Source organism: Phodopus roborovskii, unplaced genomic scaffold (genome assembly GCF_943737965.1).
Source record: "Phodopus roborovskii unplaced genomic scaffold, PHOROB, whole genome shotgun sequence".
Lineage (NCBI taxonomy): Eukaryota > Metazoa > Chordata > Mammalia > Rodentia > Cricetidae > Phodopus > Phodopus roborovskii.
The window spans coordinates 2,368,283-2,386,819 of NW_026126588.1; the positions used below are offsets into that span (position 1 = coordinate 2,368,283).

At 54.6% G+C, this 18,537-nt stretch overlaps 2 protein-coding genes across 2 annotated transcripts; both read right to left on the minus strand.

Moving 5' to 3' along the window:
* Positions 1–650: 650 nt before the first annotated feature.
* Positions 651–14,092, minus strand: Cul7 (cullin 7). Its single transcript, XM_051204639.1, has 26 exons — positions 13,927–14,092; positions 12,595–13,179; positions 12,001–12,152; positions 11,394–11,891; positions 10,744–10,882; positions 10,464–10,660; positions 10,018–10,255; positions 8,912–9,137; positions 8,718–8,823; positions 7,515–7,742; positions 7,214–7,304; positions 6,918–7,089; positions 6,711–6,816; positions 6,357–6,452; positions 5,945–6,120; positions 5,535–5,677; positions 5,132–5,314; positions 4,802–4,908; positions 4,525–4,707; positions 3,428–3,588; positions 3,051–3,267; positions 2,746–2,983; positions 1,768–1,913; positions 1,531–1,657; positions 1,236–1,441; positions 651–1,046 (listed from the first exon to the last, which is right to left on the minus strand). The coding sequence occupies exons 2-26, from the start codon at positions 13,169–13,171 to the stop codon at positions 723–725; spliced, it is 5,037 nt and encodes a 1,678-aa protein (XP_051060596.1). The 5' UTR covers positions 13,172–13,179; positions 13,927–14,092; the 3' UTR covers positions 651–722.
* A 395-nt stretch (positions 14,093–14,487) lies between these two features.
* On the minus strand, positions 14,488–18,507 carry Mrpl2 (mitochondrial ribosomal protein L2). Its single transcript, XM_051204437.1, has 7 exons — positions 18,360–18,507; positions 17,172–17,337; positions 16,098–16,239; positions 15,870–15,985; positions 15,687–15,797; positions 15,336–15,409; positions 14,488–14,740 (listed from the first exon to the last, which is right to left on the minus strand). Exons 1-7 carry the CDS (start codon positions 18,447–18,449, stop codon positions 14,528–14,530), a joined length of 912 nt encoding a protein of 303 aa, XP_051060394.1. The 5' UTR covers positions 18,450–18,507; the 3' UTR covers positions 14,488–14,527.
* Between the last annotated feature and the right edge of the window lie 30 nt (positions 18,508–18,537).

Here is an 18,537-nt window from a genome sequence, read left to right on the forward strand (position 1 = left end):
TTGCCTCTGGGCAAGCTGGAGGCAGGAACCTATGGACGATTTGTGCAGCCCTACTTGACTGGAGGAGGGAGGACTGAGTAAGGAGGGCAGAAAGAAGCTACAGTTCCCCTTAGGACTGTTTCTGCCCCAGGTCCTAAGCCGTCAGTGGACGGTGGTCAAGGGTTTGATTACTTGCAGAGCCCTTTCGCATTGACACCCTTACTTAGGGAAGGCACCAGCGACTGAGGTTGGCATTGGGAATGCTAGCTGAATCACGTGAACTGTTGGCAGGGCCTTCCCTGTGTTAAATGCTTCCAGCTGCTACTTGTCAAGAACCCTTGGGCACTCCTGCCCAGCTGTACAAATGAGGAAAATGAAGCCCTATTTGGTCACCTGCCCAAACTACAAAGCATGTGACCAAGGGCTTGGGTGTTTGGCTGCCAGGTCAAAGTCCTGGCCGCACCCTCTGAGGAAGGGCTGGGAGCCATTCTTGGCTGTTGAATCCCCCTCCCTGGACACATCTGATTCTTTTACTCTCCAATCCACCTTGCTCACCTCAGCAAGATTCCTGAAGTGTCAGAAGACGGCCTGAATGCCAGAGAACTTTTTCCCCATCAACTAGAATTGCCCCCTCCCGCCCCATTCACTCTAGCAGCCACCAAACAAGTCAGATCATCAAATTCGCATGTTTTATTTTCTGTAGAAAGCCCCAGCCTCACCTCTCCTGGGCCCCATCTCTAGGGCTACCGGAATGTGGAGAAGCTCTGGGTGCCAGAACAGGAAGTATAAGGGACACCCCGGGAGCGGATCTGCAGGGTGTGGAAGGTCAGGGGTGGGTTGGGGCCCGTCGATCCAGGCTTCAGGGACTCGGTGTGGGGCTCCATGATGGTTACGGGGACTGCATAGAACAGCATCTGTGGCCGGTGCTCGTGGCGCCGCAGTGTGCCCTTGCCCAGGAGGTGCAGGATGCAGGAGAGGACATCAGTGCTGCTGCACACAGACCCTCTGCCCAGGCTACTGACCAGACCCCTGGGAGGACAAGGACCTTTCTGCCAAGCTTCCAGCACCTGACCAAGATCAGAGAGGACACAGGTCAAAACCACGGAGCTTACCGCCGCTATCTGCCTTCTATGCCGGTCACATACTCCAGTCCCCAGTCACAGAGAGGCTGCACAGTGAGCCCAACACCAGATGCGGGCCCACCACCTCCTGTGGTCCTGTGGACCCACCCCATGGCCACACCCACCAGTGCTTACCAGACAGACTAGGTGGTCAATGTGCACGCCCTCATCCCCATGAGCCTTGAGGATTCGGACAACAAGGCAGTTTAGAAGGTTCCTTCTCTTCTCCAAGTTCCGGCCCTCTTCATCCTCAGCTTTCAGGTACCTCTGAGATGGGATGAGCCACACATTGCCCCTCCTCGGCCTGGGTTCCTCACTGTCATCTCGAATCTTGAGCACTCCTGAAATAAACATTGGCCACTTGGTTGGGGAGAGCCCTGAGAAGCCCATCCCTGGCTCACAGAAGTCCTTTTTGGCCCTGAGTGCATACCTCCTGGTTTATCTTTCTGCTCCAGAAGGTCCAAGGGGCCTCTTGATGAAGTGAGAGGCCCAATTGCGTGATTAAGCACATCTGGAGGGAGTTCTGACAGCGCCAGCAGGCTCTCAACAGACACCACCTTTGAAGAGGTAGGAAGCGCTCAGGTCCCCCCCAGCGCTGCACTGGGGAGGACGGAGGAGGCCAGAGGATGGAAGAGGGGGACAAAGTGAATAGGAGGGGACAGGCCACCTTTACGTCGTTGAAATACAGCAGCAGCCACATCTGCACTGTGGACACATGCAGGAGCTGGTCACCAAACTGCACTTCCGCCCGGCCCTGCCAGGTCCACTGCAATCGTCGCTGTGGACCTTCCTGTACTCTGGCGTGGCTCTGACCTGGAGAAGGGCCAGGGGAGAGGAGGGGAGGGGAGAGGGGGGCGTGCCCCAGCAGTCACGCTCTGCCTTGCTGCTTGGCTGTGTGCAACCAGGCAGGGCTTCGGGGATGGTGGCTCCCGATCGCAGCTTCCCTAAAGAGCCTTGAGTGTCAAGGGACCGGTCTGTGCCAAGCAGGTCGCAGCCATGCCCTTTGAGTTATGTTCAGTTGTTTTAGAGACAAGCATCCCTGAGTTAGGGGGGGCTTGTCCTCCCGTCTGTCTGGGCCTCCTGGGGGGGGCGCTGCTCTTCACCCGCTGTTGTCCAGTCTAGAGTCTCACCTCCAGAGACTAAATGTGACCATTGAGGGAGACGCACACACCCACTCTCTGGTTCATTTTTGAGACGGTCTCTAGATGTAGCTCTGGCTGGCCTAGAACTCACTCTGCAGACTGCCTTCCATGCCAGTCAAACTCTTAAAGATCCATTTGATTCTGCCTCCAGAACTCTGGGATTGATGTGTATCCCACCGTGCCTGGCCACACACCCACCCTTACAGCCCTTTCTTGTGGCCTGTCTTATACCTCCATGTCCCCTATTCCCAGAGAGATTCCCGAGGTCTGGATTCCAACAGCAACCTCATTTCCAGCTAAATCTTAACCCTCTTCCACTTTCCCTCAGATCCGTCCTGTCCCCTAAGGAAGTCATCTCCTGTATCACATACCCCCTGCACAAGGGCATGCTGGGATGCTATGGTTGTAGCCACGCAGGCTTCAGCACCTACTCCAACTCTAGGTCCCTTTCCCAGTTAGCCTACCCTTGTCCCCAAAGCCTGAGCCCTCTTCCAGTTGCTTACTCTTGCTGTAGAAGCTGGAGTAGTGGTTTAGAATCCCCTTCAGGTGCGGGGGCAGGCATGTTGTGGGATTGAGCATGTGGCAGACAGAGGCCACAGGCCAGTAGCGTGGAGACAGGACAAGCACACACACTTCTGGCATTGGTCCTTCATAATATAGCTCCTCCTCCTCCTCTGCCATAGCCACAGCTACTGTCTCACTAGCAGCCTCTTCCTTCTCGCTCTCGTCCTCCTGGGCCACCTGAAAGGGAACAAAGCTCACACATGCTGGAGGCCTCCTCCCTGCCCATCCCGTCCCTGGAACCCACCTGTATCTTCTTCTCTGTGTCTTCCAGCTTGAGGAGCTCCTGGTCGAGCTGCTGCAGCTGGTAGACGTGGAACTGGCGCTGCAGCTCCTCTGAGATGCTCAGGCTGTGCAGCATCAGCTGGGGGAGGCGGCTGGGGAAGCACAGGCCGATCTGCTCCAGCACAGCCCCCTCCAGCCAGCTTGAGCCCACGCTCAGGAGACGGTCAGCCATGTAATGCCTGCAGCACACACAGTCGGGCCGGATCTCAGCGTGGGTGCCAGCTGGGCCCAGGTCCTCACTCTGTCCTGCCTGTGTCTCAATACTCAGACCCTGTGAGCTCGCCCTGCCCCAGGAGCCTGCCTTCTTCTCCATATCCTACTCAACAGCTCTAAACTCACTGGTAGTAAAGCTCAAAGGTGGTGGCTATCTCCAGGCTAGAGAAAATCAGGACAGACTCCAGGCATCGCTGCAACTGTGCCAGCATCTCCATTCCCCGGGCTCCACCCATTCGACTGCCTTGGATCCGCTGGTCAATGTGCCGTGCAAATTGCTCGGTCACCTGAGTGGAGAGCATAGGAAAACCGGGGGTGAGTGAGCCAGCCAACCCAGCAGTAAGGAGGGCTGAGGAAGCAGGTATGGGTGGCCTCCACGCCCCCTTTAGGAGGCACTAGGGTTGCAATGAGGACTAATAGCCATTCACAGTAGCACAGAGCCACAGCCCTGGCCTGGCAGACACTTTCACTCACAGGTGTGCGGATGAGCAACACTAACACTCTGAGAAGTCAGTTTCCTCCACAGTGTCTAAAAATAGAATCACTGAAAAATGAAATGCTAGGCATGATGGCATGCATCTATTATCCTAGTGCTGGAGAGGAGGAGGCTTAGGAATTAAGGAGGGGCAGGGATTGTGGCTCTCAATGAGTAGAGCACTTGCCTAGCAAGCACAAGGCTCTGGGTCCAATCCCCAGGACCATGGAAGAGTATAATGGTATATGCCTGAAACTCCAGGAGCATCACAAGTTCCAAGTCATTCTTGGGCTACATAGTGAGTTTAAGGGCAGATGGGGATATATGAACCTTTGAAAAAGTTGGGTGTGGTAGCTCACACCTTTAATCCCAGCACTTGGGATGCATACGAACCCGAGTTCAAGGCTAGGAGGCCAGGTAGAGGCAGAGAGATACAAGTTGAGACTCTTCTTCCTTTCTTTCTTCCCTCCCTCCCTCCCTCCCTCCCTTCCGTCCTCTTCCCTTCCTTCCTTCCTTCCTTCCTTCCTTCCTTCCTTCCTTCCTTCCTTCCTTCCTTCCTTCCATCTATCATCTATCTGCCTGCCTGTCTGCTATCCTAACATGGTGTATGTAATGAATTTTTCCTAGTTTCCAATGCATGGTCATACACAACTAGCACTCATCACAGAATCGAGACTGGGGTGGTCCACTTGGGGAGGCGGGAGAGTTTATAGGGAGAGGGTCGGGTGCATTATGGGAAGGAGCTTACATGGGTAGCTCTGAGGAAAGGGAGCCTCAGCAAGGCATCAGCACAGCCACTGTGTACTGCTAGCAAGAAGGCAGCTCGTGGCCCAAACAGCTCAGAACTCGACTTCTGCAGCTTATAGAAGAGCTCGCAATACCGTGGCACAAAGTCATCATCTCTCCAGGCTGAGGTCAGAAAGTTGTTCACCTGAAAGGAAGGGCAGGAGCATGAAGCGAGCAACACCCTTGCTGGCTGTCTGGTTGTCTGTGTCCTACTCCCGACTGTGTCCCCTTGAGCCCACCTGCTCCTCCACCACAGCCCGCCAGCAGCGGGCCAGGGTTTTCATGATGCTGCTTGGAAGGCCCCGCGTGGCCAAGGAGCTCCAATCATGGCTTCTGTTTCTGCCCTCTGTGGAGACAGAGAAGTACTGAGTCAAGACCCACAGACTCACACCTCCCTGAGGAGGAGCCCTGAAGGCCTTTCCCAACAGGATGTCCTTCAAAGTGATGTTCCGGGATGGGGTGGCAAACAGAAGATGGATAGACTGAGCACGCAGGCATGAAGGGGGACAATTTCAGAGCCCGTGGACGGGGGGGGGGGGAGAGATCCCGCCGGGATCTGAAGTACTCACTGGATTGAGGGATGGCCACCTTGTGAGACGATGGCTCACAGGGCTCCACGTGGACCAGCAAGTGGGTGAGGCGGCGGACCCGTGAGGAGAAAGCAGCTGCACGGCTCTGGGGGTTGTGGGCGGCATCCCTGCACTCCAGGTACTGGTCCAGCAGCCACCCCAGAGAGCTGGTGCTGTTTTCATCTGGGGGTTAAGAAAAAAACAAAGGACGCCTCGTCTCTGGGAAGTGGAGATGGTAAGCTGAACGAGGGACAGAGACAATGGCACACGGGGCCAGGAAAAGTTCTGGCTGGGAAGAGAAGGGACAAGGGTGGCAAACAAAGACCGAAGGGCAAAGAACGGAACCCAGGTGTGTCTAGGGCAAGGAAGAGCTGATGAGCAGGCCCTGCTGTGGGGTGGTTACCGTGGTTATAGGAAGAGGTGATGTTCTGCACCAGGGGGCTGACCAGCGCTTCCCAGCACGTCTTGCCCAGGGCTTGGGCGGCCTCGTGGTCAGGGAGGAAGCGATCAGCGAAATTCTGCTCCTGGCGCAGAGCCCCATTTAGTCTAGGGAGGAGGAGGAGGTTCGGGCCTTATGGTTTACACTTAGCCCAGCAGCCAACTTGATATTCCAGAAGAGCCCTGACTACCAGGGTATTTCACTCCAGCACTCAGAGAAATCTCTTCTTCTCATCAGCCCTATATGTCAGAATTTGTTGACCATCCCCAAGCCCTGTCTATATGACTTATCCCACGGCATCGTAAGGACTCCACCTATAATTCATCTACTGAACCCAACCTCCCACACAGATGCTCGTGCAAGCTCTCACATACCTAGAACTCAGGTGCAGGAGGCTTCGGCGGTCCTCTGCTATGTCCTGGCTCCATGCTTGTGCCCGAACCATGTAGAAGAGGCGTGTGTGCCGGCACAGCTGCTCTCGAAATACTGGCCAGAAGGTGGGCTTGGGGCCCAGGACTTCCAGTCCCCGGATGCGTGTATTGATGCCGCCCTATTACACACAAGACCTGTTTTTTGCTGCTCCACACCCTCCTTGAGATAGGCAGGGGTGGTTTACACTTCAAGTTTCACCCCTGAACTATCCCAGACCCAGACTCAGGATCTACAGAGGTATCAGGGCTCGGGGCTGATGTGGGGCAATCTGGTAACAGGGAGCTGGGTTTTATCCTCGTGTTGGGGCTCAGCGACCTGTACCCAGACGCCACTCCCCACACCCCAATCCCCCACCTGCTGGCAGCGCTTTATGTGGATCTGGATGATGGGCCAGAATCGGGTCAAGTTCTCCAGAAGGACTAGCCGGCTGGCGGAGGGCATCACATTCACCTGGTGAGTGGCAGAGAGGGATGTCACCTCCCTGGGCACTGATGGAGCTGCTGAGGACAGCTCTGTCAGCTCTAGCCCTCTTCCCAGATCCCAGCTGACAAAGGCCTCTAGCCCCTCCCATTGCCCCATGCCTAATGCCATCACATAGGCGCAAGGACACTAGACTCGTTTGTATGGGGCTCACAGTGAGGAGGAGTGTAAAATTGGGCGGGAAGAAAGATCCTGCAAAGGGTGGGCTAATGGCATAGGGATCCCTACCACATTGAGTTCTGTGTTAACAGAGCTGATGCTGTCACCGCCGCACACCACCACCAAGGCTGGCATGTAGCTTGAGTCCTCAGCCGCCACCAGTACAGTTAGCTTCCTGGGAGTGGGGAAGAAGAACCAATGGGAACTGGAACCTGCCACCCCCACACTGCAGCCCAGCTGACTCTAGCTGGACGTCTGCACGTGGGAGCTCATTACCTGATAAGGACCCCTTGGCGCATGTGCAGGGTGATGGAGTGGGAGCCGGTGCTGCCGTTGGACTCCCAGTAGGTCTTGGGGTTGCGATCTGTCAGCTTGCTGGCCCGGTGTGGGTTGGAGGACACCTCCACCTTCTCCCAGCACTTGTCTTCCTTCACGTCCACACTGGAGCCTGGGGAAAGTGGGGGCGGGTCAGGGGACCACACACGGTCAGAGGTAACGAAAGGGCCTGCAGAGTGGAAGGGGAAAGGAGATGCTGGGTGGGAGCCCAGGGGAAAGTAGAGGAGGGCACTAACCCTGGCACAGATGCCTGAGGAACACATCAAAGAAAGGGATGTTGATGGGCCGGTGGGTTCGTCTGTGGTCCTCAATCTGGCCCAGCACAATCTGCAGCCGGAACGTCAGAGAAAGGTGAGCGTGCGCACAGAGGGACCCAAGACTCATGCAAACACAGATGGAAGAAAGGCGAAACAGAGAGGGAACGGATGATCCCAGGCTCTCTCGAGCCATTCTGCTATTCCGGGTTTCAGGAATGCACACCCCACCCCACCCCAGCCATTGCGGCGCAGACCCACCCCGACTTCCCTTCCTCCTGACCTGGATGCAGCCCCCCAGGATGTTGGTGATGAGCTTCCGGTAGAGGTGAGCATGTTTCTCACACTTGAACACCATGTCCCGCAGCTCCTGAGCCAACTCCAGGTTCCCTAGGTGCCTTTCCAGGGCCTTGGAGATGGCATCTCGCGCTCCCAGCTGGTTTAGTATCACCGCATAGTCCCGGCAAGTGGAGGTCAGGCGGTGTAGGAAAAAGATTAGTTCCTGGAGTACCTGGGAGGGGGTGTCAAGGAGGCAGTGACTAAGGGGCCAGCAAGGGCCAAATGGGTAGCGGTGGTGATACATGCCCACACTGTGCTGGGAGCTGTGACAGATGTAGGAGAGGTACAGAAGCCAGGTGGAATTAGAGAATTAAGTCACAAGAGTCGTCCCCCCCCCAGCCCAGGGCTCCTGTCCACTAAGTATGCTTGCAACAGGTACAGAGGGGGTTTTTGATTCAGGTGTGGCTCCCAAGAACCAGTTACAGGATTGTCTGGCACTAGCCCAGACAATTCAGAGAAATAGAGAAGGCCTGAATTGGTTGTGGACCCTCAGTGATTCTAGCTTGGAAACTGACACTCACAGCACCATGACCTCTGACCCTTCTGAAGCCTTCCGTGCCCAGAGCCTCCTATAGAAACTTTAGCCTCCCTCCCTCCCCTTCCTCTCTTTAAAGTTCGTTTATTTTATGCATGCACGTGTTTGCCTGCATGTGTGCATTACACCACATGTGTGCGGTACCTATGGAGGCCAGAAGAGGCATCTGGTCCCGTGGAACTAGAGTTACAGATGGGTGGGTGCTGGGAACCAAACCTGGGTCCTCTGCAAGAGCAGCCAGTGCTCCTAACACCGGAGTTGTCTCTCCGGTCCCTCCCCTTCCTCTGAAAGGCCTGGCTGAAGAGGAGCCCCTGGAGCTCTATTTGTATAAGGAAACACAGGACAGACATATAAATTAATATGGGTGGGTTACCATAAGGAGTGTGGTGGGGGGACAGTGAGGAGATAGAAATTAGGTAGGAGCCAGAATTCTCCATGAATACCTTGTGTCATTGTGAGCTTTGTGAATGTGTTACCTATTTAGAAAAATACAATTTCAGTTTAAAAGCAAAACTTAGCCCGAGAGCACAGAGGTTCTATTGCGCCCCTAGGGGATCCGCGTCGCTGCTGTCAACCCCGTCCCAGCATCTCCCCACAGTGGGACAGGGCTACCTCTCGGTCAGTGTTGGGGGACCGAAGGCAGGCCATGCAGGCGTCCATGGCCTCGTGCCAGGGTAGCAACAAGGCATCAGGGAAGTTCACCAGCTTCGTTAGGAGTCTGCGGGGAGACAGGGGAGGGAAGGCAGCGGGGGATTAGAGTTGGCCTGAGGCTCTGCTGTGCCCACCCTGCCCTCACGACACCTCACCTCAGCACTGACAGGTGCAGGGCCTTGTTGGTGGCCGGAGTGTCCAGGCTCTGCATCAGTGTGAGGAAGGGCTGTGGCTGCCGCTGGAGCCGCAGCAGCCATGGTCTGACCTCAGTCTCCTGGGGAGCCTCGGAGCTGAGGGCTTGCTCTAGACACACAAGGAGCTTCCCGGACGGGCCCAGGCCCTCCACCAGTTGCTGCAGGGCAGGGCTGGCACTCTGAGATGCTACAGGAAAGGGGTGTGGAAAGGATCCATCAGTTGCCAGTACCCGTGGCAGGAAGCTCATGACCACTCCAGCTCCAAGTATCCACAACCTCCTTTCGCTTGCTAGGTTGCCCCCCATACATACATACATACATACATGTATCTCCTTACAGAACGAAAACTAGGCGTGGCGATTATTCATGCCTGTAATCCCAGGACTGAATAGGTGGAGATGGGTGGATCCCTGGGGTTTTCTGGCCCGTTAGCCTATCTGGCAAGAACCAGGGCAGCAAGAGAACTTGCCTAGAAAAAGTGAGGGGGTGGTGCTCGAGATGGGTCAACAGTTTAGAGCACTGGCTCTCTGGCAGAGGATCCAGGTTCAGTTCCCAGCACCCACATGGCAGCTGACAAGCATCTGTTGAGTTTCAACCCCAGGAGGGCCAATGCTGTCTTCTGGCCATTGTGGTGGGCACTGTGGGCACATAGTACACAGGCAGGCAAAGCACCCAGATGCATATAATAAAAGTGGCTTTTTTGTTTGTTTCTTTTTTTTTGGCTTGGTGTTTTTTGAGACAGGGTTTCTGTGTATCCCTGGAACTCACTCTACAGAACAAGCTGGCCTCAAACTCAAGAGATCTGCCGGCCTCTGCCTCCTGAGTGCTGGGATTAAAGGCATGCGCCGCCACCCCCTGGCTATAATAAGATTAATTTACGTAAATGAAAAGATAAATGGTAGCTGAGGAATTGCATCTGTAGTTGTCGTCCGGTGTGCACACGCACACACATGGGTTCTGGGTAGGATGTGTCTTTCAGACGAGAGGGCCCAACAGTTGGCAGAGACCCCTTATGAGGACGCCTTCCCAAAAGAAGGTGTCTCAGCTGCTATCCGCAGGGTACCCACCTTCTGCACTTGCCACTCCTTCAGCTTTGAACGTGAAAACACCTTGCTGGGCACCTAGCAGGTATGGGTAGCCTAGCTGCCCTGCCAGGGCTTCGGGACCATACTTCCTGTAGACGTAGCAGCTGAACAGGTCCCTCAGAGCACTGTCATCAAGTTGCTGAGGCAGAAAGAGCAGTAGGTCCTGGGCCAGCTCAATGGGAACGGTCAGCTCGGGCAGCATCTCACTGTTCAGAATATGCTGCGGGGAGACAGTCACTGTGCAGGCAGCTGCTTTGTAGGAACGGGGCTCTCTACACACATCCGCCATGCGAGCCTTCTTAGAACGAGACCCACCAACACGTGCATCTCTGAACATTGCAGACTCCTCCCCTGTGGGCGCGGTGCTGTCTGACCTCCCGCCCCCCCTCCCAAACTTGACCGCAGGCAGCGTCTAGGGAGGGGCCTACCTCCCCATCCAGATTGTTCTGAAGGAGCTGCACAACGCGCTGATGGCTCGCTGCATTTAACTTGTTGATGAAGAAGAGGAGCTCCCACCACTCAGCCTGGGTTAGGTGCTCCCTCTCTTCCCTGTCTTCCTCCTCGGGCACCACATAAGGCACAGCAAAGAGCTCAGTTATGGGCTTCCAGTGCTGGGAGGGCGGGGCTGTGAAAACGGGGTGTGGCCGTCACTGCCCACCCAGGAAGCCCACTGCGTCCCTGCTCAGAGCTGACCCGCCCAGAGCTCACCTACACCCAATGCTCCACTGACCACTGGCCCCTGGTACTCAGCAGCCTCAACCACATTCTCAATGTCTTCCTCAAAGCCCAGGATCTCCAGCATGTGCCAGTGTACCCAGTAGGTGCGGCCCGTTGACTCCCACAACACCTGGAGATGGGGGGGGGAGAGAAGCCCTGCTACTGGCGGGCTGCGGACCCACAAGGGGGGCTCACAATCCGCAGTGTAACCACCTCCAACCAGCCAAACACTGGTATACGAGTACAGACAGCCTCGCCTTCCTCTTCTACCTCTGTTCTCCATCTAGTCTAGTCTTATTTCAGACAGGGTCTCCTGTAGTCTCAACATTGCTAAGTAGCCAAGGCTGGCCTTGAACTCCTGATCTTCCTGCCCTACGTCCTCAGTATTGGGTTTACAAGCATGTGCTTCCATGCCTGCGCCTTCCATCTTTACGCTTCCGTCTTCCCGGTTCTGAGCTATCGGTTTCTTCCTGGGTCTGGACATCCTATACCCAGGCATCCCAAGCTCTCCAAGTGGCCCTTCTCTCAACTGTTAACCCCCTTGCCTTTTGCTTCATGTTAACGGAGCTAGCCTCTAAGAGCCTGTACAGAAGTTAAGCCCAGAACAATCTTTCAGTGTCCCATCACCATGCAGCCCTCACCTGTGCAGGGGGCACACCATCATTGCTCCGTCGGAACGTGCCCTCATCCCCAGCAGTGATCTCTTCGTAATTATCCAGCATCCGTACCTGCATCCCAGGCTGCAGCATGTCCCGCACATACAAGGCATAGGCATTGCCACTTGCAAACTCAGTGCGGGGGCGAAACCGCTTTGACCTCCTGATAACCTGGGCGTGGGGGCGGGGGAACTCTGGGTTGGCATCTGCTGGCTGAGGCTGGAAAATGGACGCGGAGGACCGAGCCAACCTCCCTGCTCTGCCTGAGGCCCAGTCCCAGCGCATGGCCTGCACCAGTTCAGAGATCAGAGTGCCCATGGCCATACTGAATTCCAGTTCCAGCCGGCCCCTCCCTACATTCAGCTCCTCAGGAACAAAGCTGTTCTGGGCTCCTTGCTCTCCTGCACTGCCACTCAGCTGGTCCAGGAGGAAGGTGACAAGCAAGTACCGTTTCACCAGGGAGAAGAGCAACCGTCCTGGGACCTGTGGATACACCTTTGATTCTCACTCACCTCGTCCTCACCTTCTGTCCCCTCCAGTCTCCTCCGTGACAAGACCACAGCTCCCACTACCCCACACCCTCACAAGATACCTGTGGTAGCTGAACGCCCTCAAAAGACATGGGGTGTTCGGCGAGAGTAGCCTGCGCAAAGAGGGCTAACAGCGCACAGCGGCTGTCAAAATCCAGGTGTTTTTCAATAGCCTCTTGTTGGCTCAATGACAAAAGAATCTGGGTCCGGGTCCCTGGAATCCACACCTCCAATCAGAAGCAGCTCCCTAAGTTCGCCAGTCCTCTCCTTAATAACAATCCTTTGCCAGCACTCACCAGGAATGACATATTTTGTTGATTTGCTTTTAGAGCCAAAGTTTACTATCTCTCTCTCTCTCACACACACACACACACACACACACACACACACACACACACACACACTGCAACAGCCTAAGCTCTTCTTTTGCATAAAAGCTAATGAATTAATATGTTCTTGCTTATTCGGTCTCTTCTCCCTCCACCAAACATCTGCCTAGCCCCCCCAATACACTTTTTTCTTTCAACTTAAAAGTGAATGACTACAGAACCGTTAGGTGCTGATGACGTCAGAGGTTCCTGTCACAGTGTCCTGGGAATCCCTGAGCCGACCCAGACCCTTTCCTGTTCTCCCTTCCTCCCCAAACTGCCCCTCACCAGCATCATGGGAGGACAGAGCTTGGATCATCCGGCCCGCACTCCAGCGGATCTGATAATCAGGACTACTCAGCATGTGCATGAGCAAATCCAGGACTTTGGCGTCTTTGAAGACTCCAGTGAGAGGCTCGATGCTGGCATAAGCACTGAGTACGTGGACGGTGTGTAGGAGAGGGGCAGGGGGAACCGTTCCCACACACTCCTGCAGCTGACGAAGGGCCCTCTGAATCAAGGATTTCACATCTGTTTCCATCTCCCCAAGCACAGACTTGTCGAGGGCCCCAGCGTCTGCAGACTCCTGGGAAGGTCCGATGACTTGGCCATTCTCGCCCAGCATTTTGTGGCAGTTGGCATAGATCTCATCGTCAGACATCCACAGTAGGATATGCTCGGCCTTGCATTCCATTTGGGTAGAGTCCCCTTCCCCATCGTCAACACGCCTGAGGATGAGCCAGCGGATCTGGTACTCAGGGTGCCCATCATGGCCTACTCGCTGGCGGATCAATTCATCCGGATAGGCGTGCAAGCCCGGCCCCAGGGGCACCCTGAATTCCCTGTAGCGGAGTTCCCCCACCATGCTGGCACCTGAGACACACAAGGAAGAGAGAAAAGGCAAGCTAGAGTGAGAGGGGAGGTCAGAAAATCAAGGGCATCCAGGAGTTAAGAGGAGCAAATGCAGCAACAGCTGTTAGCCTGGGTGGGGTAGAGCTGGGCCTGCTTGGGGCTGGGTGAGACCGGGACCGGAGAGAACACTGCTGAAATTGTTCTTCAAGAGCTAAAAGGTCTCCAAAGCATGCAGCCTCGAGTGGGTTGGTTCGGAACGACCAGAGGGGCGGCGGCGGTTTAGGGCAGTGTTAGATTTACAAATGAAGCCCAAGATCCTGGGACAGATAAAGGTCACCCAAGGAAAGGGGTGTGTGAAGGCACAGGATTGTGTCAGAGAGGGATGCAATCTCTAAATTGAAGCACTGTATTGTGAGTCCCAAAAGGCAAGGGCGCTGACGGTGAAATGGCCATCAGCAAAGCATGATGGACTGGGAGAAGGGTTAGGAATGGAGACACCATGACCAGAGAGCAACTGCAGAAGGGGGGCAGGGGAAAGACGCGAGGCCAGGGGAAAAGTGCTCCGGGGGTCCGATGGGTAAGGGGCGCGAGGCTTGGTGGATGGGAACCAAGGCCTGATAAGGTCGGGAGCGGTCGCGGCGGGGTAGGATGGGGAGGACAGGCCCAATAAAGGAGAGTCCTAAAGCATGGTGGGGAAAGGGACGGGAGGCTCCGCGGGCGATCGGAAGCCCAGAATAGAGGCAGGGGCCGCGGTGGGGCTCTGGCCACCTCAGAAGTCCGCCGGGATCCTGGCCGAGGCCTGTCCTCTGCAGAGCTAGGGACGCGAGGAACACGATGGCGGCTGCGGCGCTGGCGAGTGTTTGGGCCCCGCCTGGGCCCCCGAGGGGGTCGCGGCGCAGAGGAGGGGGCGTGCCTCTGCGGGAGGCGGGCGGGCAGAGGGCGGGGCCTTGGCCTCGGCGCCGGCGCAGCGCTTGCAGGGCGGGGCTTGGTCCCAGCTGGGGCGCTCAGCGCTTTGGCTGCCCCACTCCGCCACCGCTCGTTTCCGCCAGACCGGGAGGAAAGCCGGGGGCCAGGGGCCTGCGGCGGGCGGAGCCGCGGGTGCCACCTCGGCGACGCGGCCCTCCAGCACCGCGCCGCCCTTTCCTCTTCCTTTTAGTCCTCCTTCCTGCTGCCGGAAGTGCCTTCCCCTTTCCCATCGCCAGAACTGGAAAAAGACCTTGGAGGTCATGTCTTCCCCCTCCCCATCCTGTCTCTTCCTTCCTCTTCCTTCTACTCTTGTTTACTCCACGTCCCGGCTGTACCCCGCCCTTCCAACGTGAGAAGGCAGTAACGGATAAAAACAGGGGTCAATTTATTAGAGTCACGGGTATTAGCTCTGGGCAGCGACAGAGGGCAGCTTCACGTAACTCTTCATGGGGGGCAGTGGCCGAATCTTCCGGCCCGCCCAGCCTCCCTTGCGCTGCCACAGCCCACTGTCGGGCCTCTTGCCCAGCCAGCGGTTCCGGCCTGCCTTGCCGATGACTCGCTGGTTGTGATTAACGTTGGAAACTCGGCCGACAGTTGCAGTGCATGTCTCCAGCACCTGATAAGAGAGGCAGAAGAGAGTGGACAAGGGGCAGGCATGGCAGGGGCGAGAGCGAGGCTCTGTGTGGCTTCTTAAGCTCAACGAGGGAAGGGAGAAGGCAGAAAACACAAAGTAGTAGACTGTAAGTGTGGGTTAGACGGGATGAACTGAGTAGTTAAAAAGACTTCCCTTTTTTGTTTCTGTGATTTTCTTTTGGAGTCTGGCTGTTCTGGCACTTGCTATGTAGACCAAGCTGGCCCAGAACTCAAATCCCCCTGCCTTTGCCTCTTGAACGATGAGATGATAAGCCATCTCCAACCTGACTGTTCAACCCACATCTGTCTTTCCCTGGCTTCCTGAAAAGGTCTCATGCAGCCCAGGTGGCTTCGTTCCTTGACTCTGGGGTGCTGGGATTACAGGCATGCAGCACCACGCCCAGCTGAGAAAAGGTATCTCAGCTTATCCCATTAAGGTGCCAACCTGAGACGGCATGCTTATTCAGGTGGCAGAGAGGGACACACAGCAGCTCCTGGCATCATCAACACTTAGAGCTGGTGAGGAACATTCCAGAAAGTCCTTCTTGCTGACCGCTCCCACTTGTGCCCACATATACCTGCATTTGCCTCTTAGAGGGCAGCTGGATAATGGCTGTTCCATTCACCTTCCGAAGCAGCACGCCACATGTCCCTAGGGAAGGGAGAAACAGCTTTGCCACCCTCCACAGACGAGAAGGAGGTTTCCATGAGGATCTAGGCCATCTGCTACCCTCTGCCCTTTAGGGGCACATGAAACACAGAAGACTACACACTTGACTTAGGTTAAAACAAAGCACATATTCATCCTCTCGTTCCTTGTTTTTTCCTGTCTGTGGAACAGATGTGATCCTAAGGGTTCGGAGGATAGTGATGTCAGATACCCCTGGGTCTTCCCGATTGTGGAACGTGGGCAGATCCTTTTCCCGTACCTGCAGCTCGGATATACTGGGCTCCTCGGCCAGGCTCACTTTCCACATTGTTGATGAGGGTCCCCACAGGCAATGCCCCAAGAGGATATGCATTCCCTTCCTGTGCAGCCACTACAAGACAGGGGTTCACCAGCAATAGACCCTTTGTAAGTTCCACCCCACTCATCTAGCGCCATCTCTCACCTGCCATTCTTCCTATATGGTTGGAGTTCAGGATTGTATCTCCTGCCTTCATGTTTTCTGTGGCAATGATCCAACGTTTCCGGCTGCCCCCAGCAACCAGAGCTATGTCTGCAGACCTGTTCAAGATGATGGACAAGAGAGTGGACCATCAAGAAGGCCCATATTTCCCGAGAAGCTACAGAATGACAATTCAGATCATACCATCACCACCTCACATCCCAAACTTGCCTACATGGATCATAGCGGACTACGACAACCTTCTCCTCAAAGGGTTCTGGCTTGGCATCTTTCTCGGGCCGGAACCGTAGAAAGTCAATCATTCTGTACCTCTGCTTGTGGCCCCCACCAATACCGTGTACTTGGATACGGCCTAGAGTCCAGAGAGTTCAGGGATATAATTCAGGTTAGAATAGCTTTCGGCATATAACAGGCCTTGTCTAGACTAGATAGTAGCCCTCAATATTACATCACAGACAGAAAAGTGACCAAAGGCTGGGGGTGTAGCTCAGTGGTAGAGTTTGTCTTGTAGGTTTAATGCATAGCATGTGGGCATGAGGGCCACAACATCCTTGGCAAAAGGGATGAGGTAACACATGACTCAATACAAATAGAATTACTAAAATTGTATGAAACAGATAAAGTCTTTTCCAATTACCAAATTCAGTAAGTTTACTGAGAGGGATACTAATTGTTCTTTTATTTATTTATTTATTGGTTTTTCCAGACAGGGTTTCTCTGTGTAGTTTTGGAGCCTGTCCTGTAACTCACTCTGTAGACCAGACTGGCCTCGAACTCACAGAGACCCGCCTGATCAAAGGCATGCACCACCAATGCCTGGCTTACAAATTGGACTCCGGTAATTTCAACTGTTATAAATTTGGGGAAAGTTAAAAACACCAAGGCAGCCAGGTGTTGGTGGTGCACGCCTTTAGTCCCAGCACTCAGGAGGCAGAGGCAGGCAGATCTCTGTGAGTTCAAGGGCAGCCTGGTCTACAGAGCTAGTTCCAGGACAGGCTCCAAAGCTACACAGAGAAACCCTATCAAAAAACTAAAAAACAAAAAAAAAAAAAAAAAAAAAAAAAAAAAAAAAAAAAAAAACCCATGGCATTTCCTGCATTAAGCCAGTCGACTGTTCCTATGTGGTCTATTCTTCAGCCTCACAAGTTATCCATGTACTAAGGAGCACCTCAATGAATACTTTGTAATTGTGCGTCTGACATCTTACAAGCTATAGTGCACTACTCCAGACACCTCAGATCCTAATGCATTTTTCTCCTTGATGCTTCAGGCCCTCTCTCCCACCTGTATGGTTTCGACCCCCAGACTTCCTCATCTTCACTGGTTTAATTGTGTACTTGGTACGACTCTTCCAGGACACAAAATTGGCATTAAGGTCCACAGACAGATGCACTGGTCGATGAGAAGGCAACGCGAAGGCAGAGGGCTGTTGCAGAGCATTGCTCAGTATCTAGGGATAAGAAATATCCTCTTCAGACAACCAAGGGAGAGAGTGCATAGACCCAACTTTAGCATGCAGGCCACTTGGTCTCAGAAGCATCTCAGGCCACTGTCCCTAAACCTCCAACCCACTTCCACAGACACCAGTGCAATATATGCTCATCCAGGTGTGTGAGTGGTAAATGTTTGGTCCTCTCACCTCTGGAAGATTCCTTCCTTTCATCATCTTCCAGTTTGTTTCAAGTTCTTGTCAGGAAACCTTTTCTTCCCTACAGAATTCCCTTCTCCAGAGCTGGTAAATCCCACACACCCATATACCACCATCAGTACCAATGCCTTTTGCTCTCTGCACGTTTCCCGGAATTTCCACTTATGAATGGAAATGATTGCTTTGGTTTTCCACCTGCTGTAGTCCCAGTTCTTCAGAGTAGTTTGGTTTAGTTTGGAACATCAAATATGCGTTTGTTAAATTCTGCCGTACTCAGCCTGAGAAGTTCAGAGACGTAGGGCTGGTAATTTCTCTTTTCTGTGATTCACCATTGCCCACTATTATTCCAAATTTCTACGTTCTCTAATCTCAGCCACAAGCCATCGTTACTTTGAAATAGTTACGAGCACTGGCCTTGGGGTGGAGTGTAGTTCAGTGGTGGGAGTGCGTAGCATGAGCAAGGTCCTGGGTTTACGTCCCAGCACCATAACGAAAACAAAAGCAAGCTCTGAGCCCAGTTTAGCCCCCAAAAGTGTATGACCTTAGACCGCTGCCCAGTCTTCTCATCTGCAAAACGTGCGTAACAACTTGGCTGAAAGGAGTCCGTTCTTTGCAGCCGTCTATTGTGCCTGTTTACCGTAGGCACATAAGTGTGACTAGTGCTACCTGTTTAGCAGAGATCTGCAAAAGCACTGACAGGCTAGTATCTCCTGAGAGAGCAACGTCTATAAGGGGCAGAGGATGAAGGCTAGTTGCGCAGGTCACGTGCCTGTGGCTGGCCTCGCCGGATCACTGACAGCCTAGTTCCCAGGTAAGCGGATTACCTGGGCAGCAGGGAGCGGAGTCGGAAGCCGGGCGGTAATGGCCGGGGATGCCAGGCTCAGAGAGCGCAGAGCACTAGTGAGCGAGTACATGCCCAAGGGGCGGTCGCCCTCCTCGGGACTGCGCGCTGGACCCTTCAGTCGGAGCTCGGTGCTCCCGGATGACGTCTCACTCCCGGCA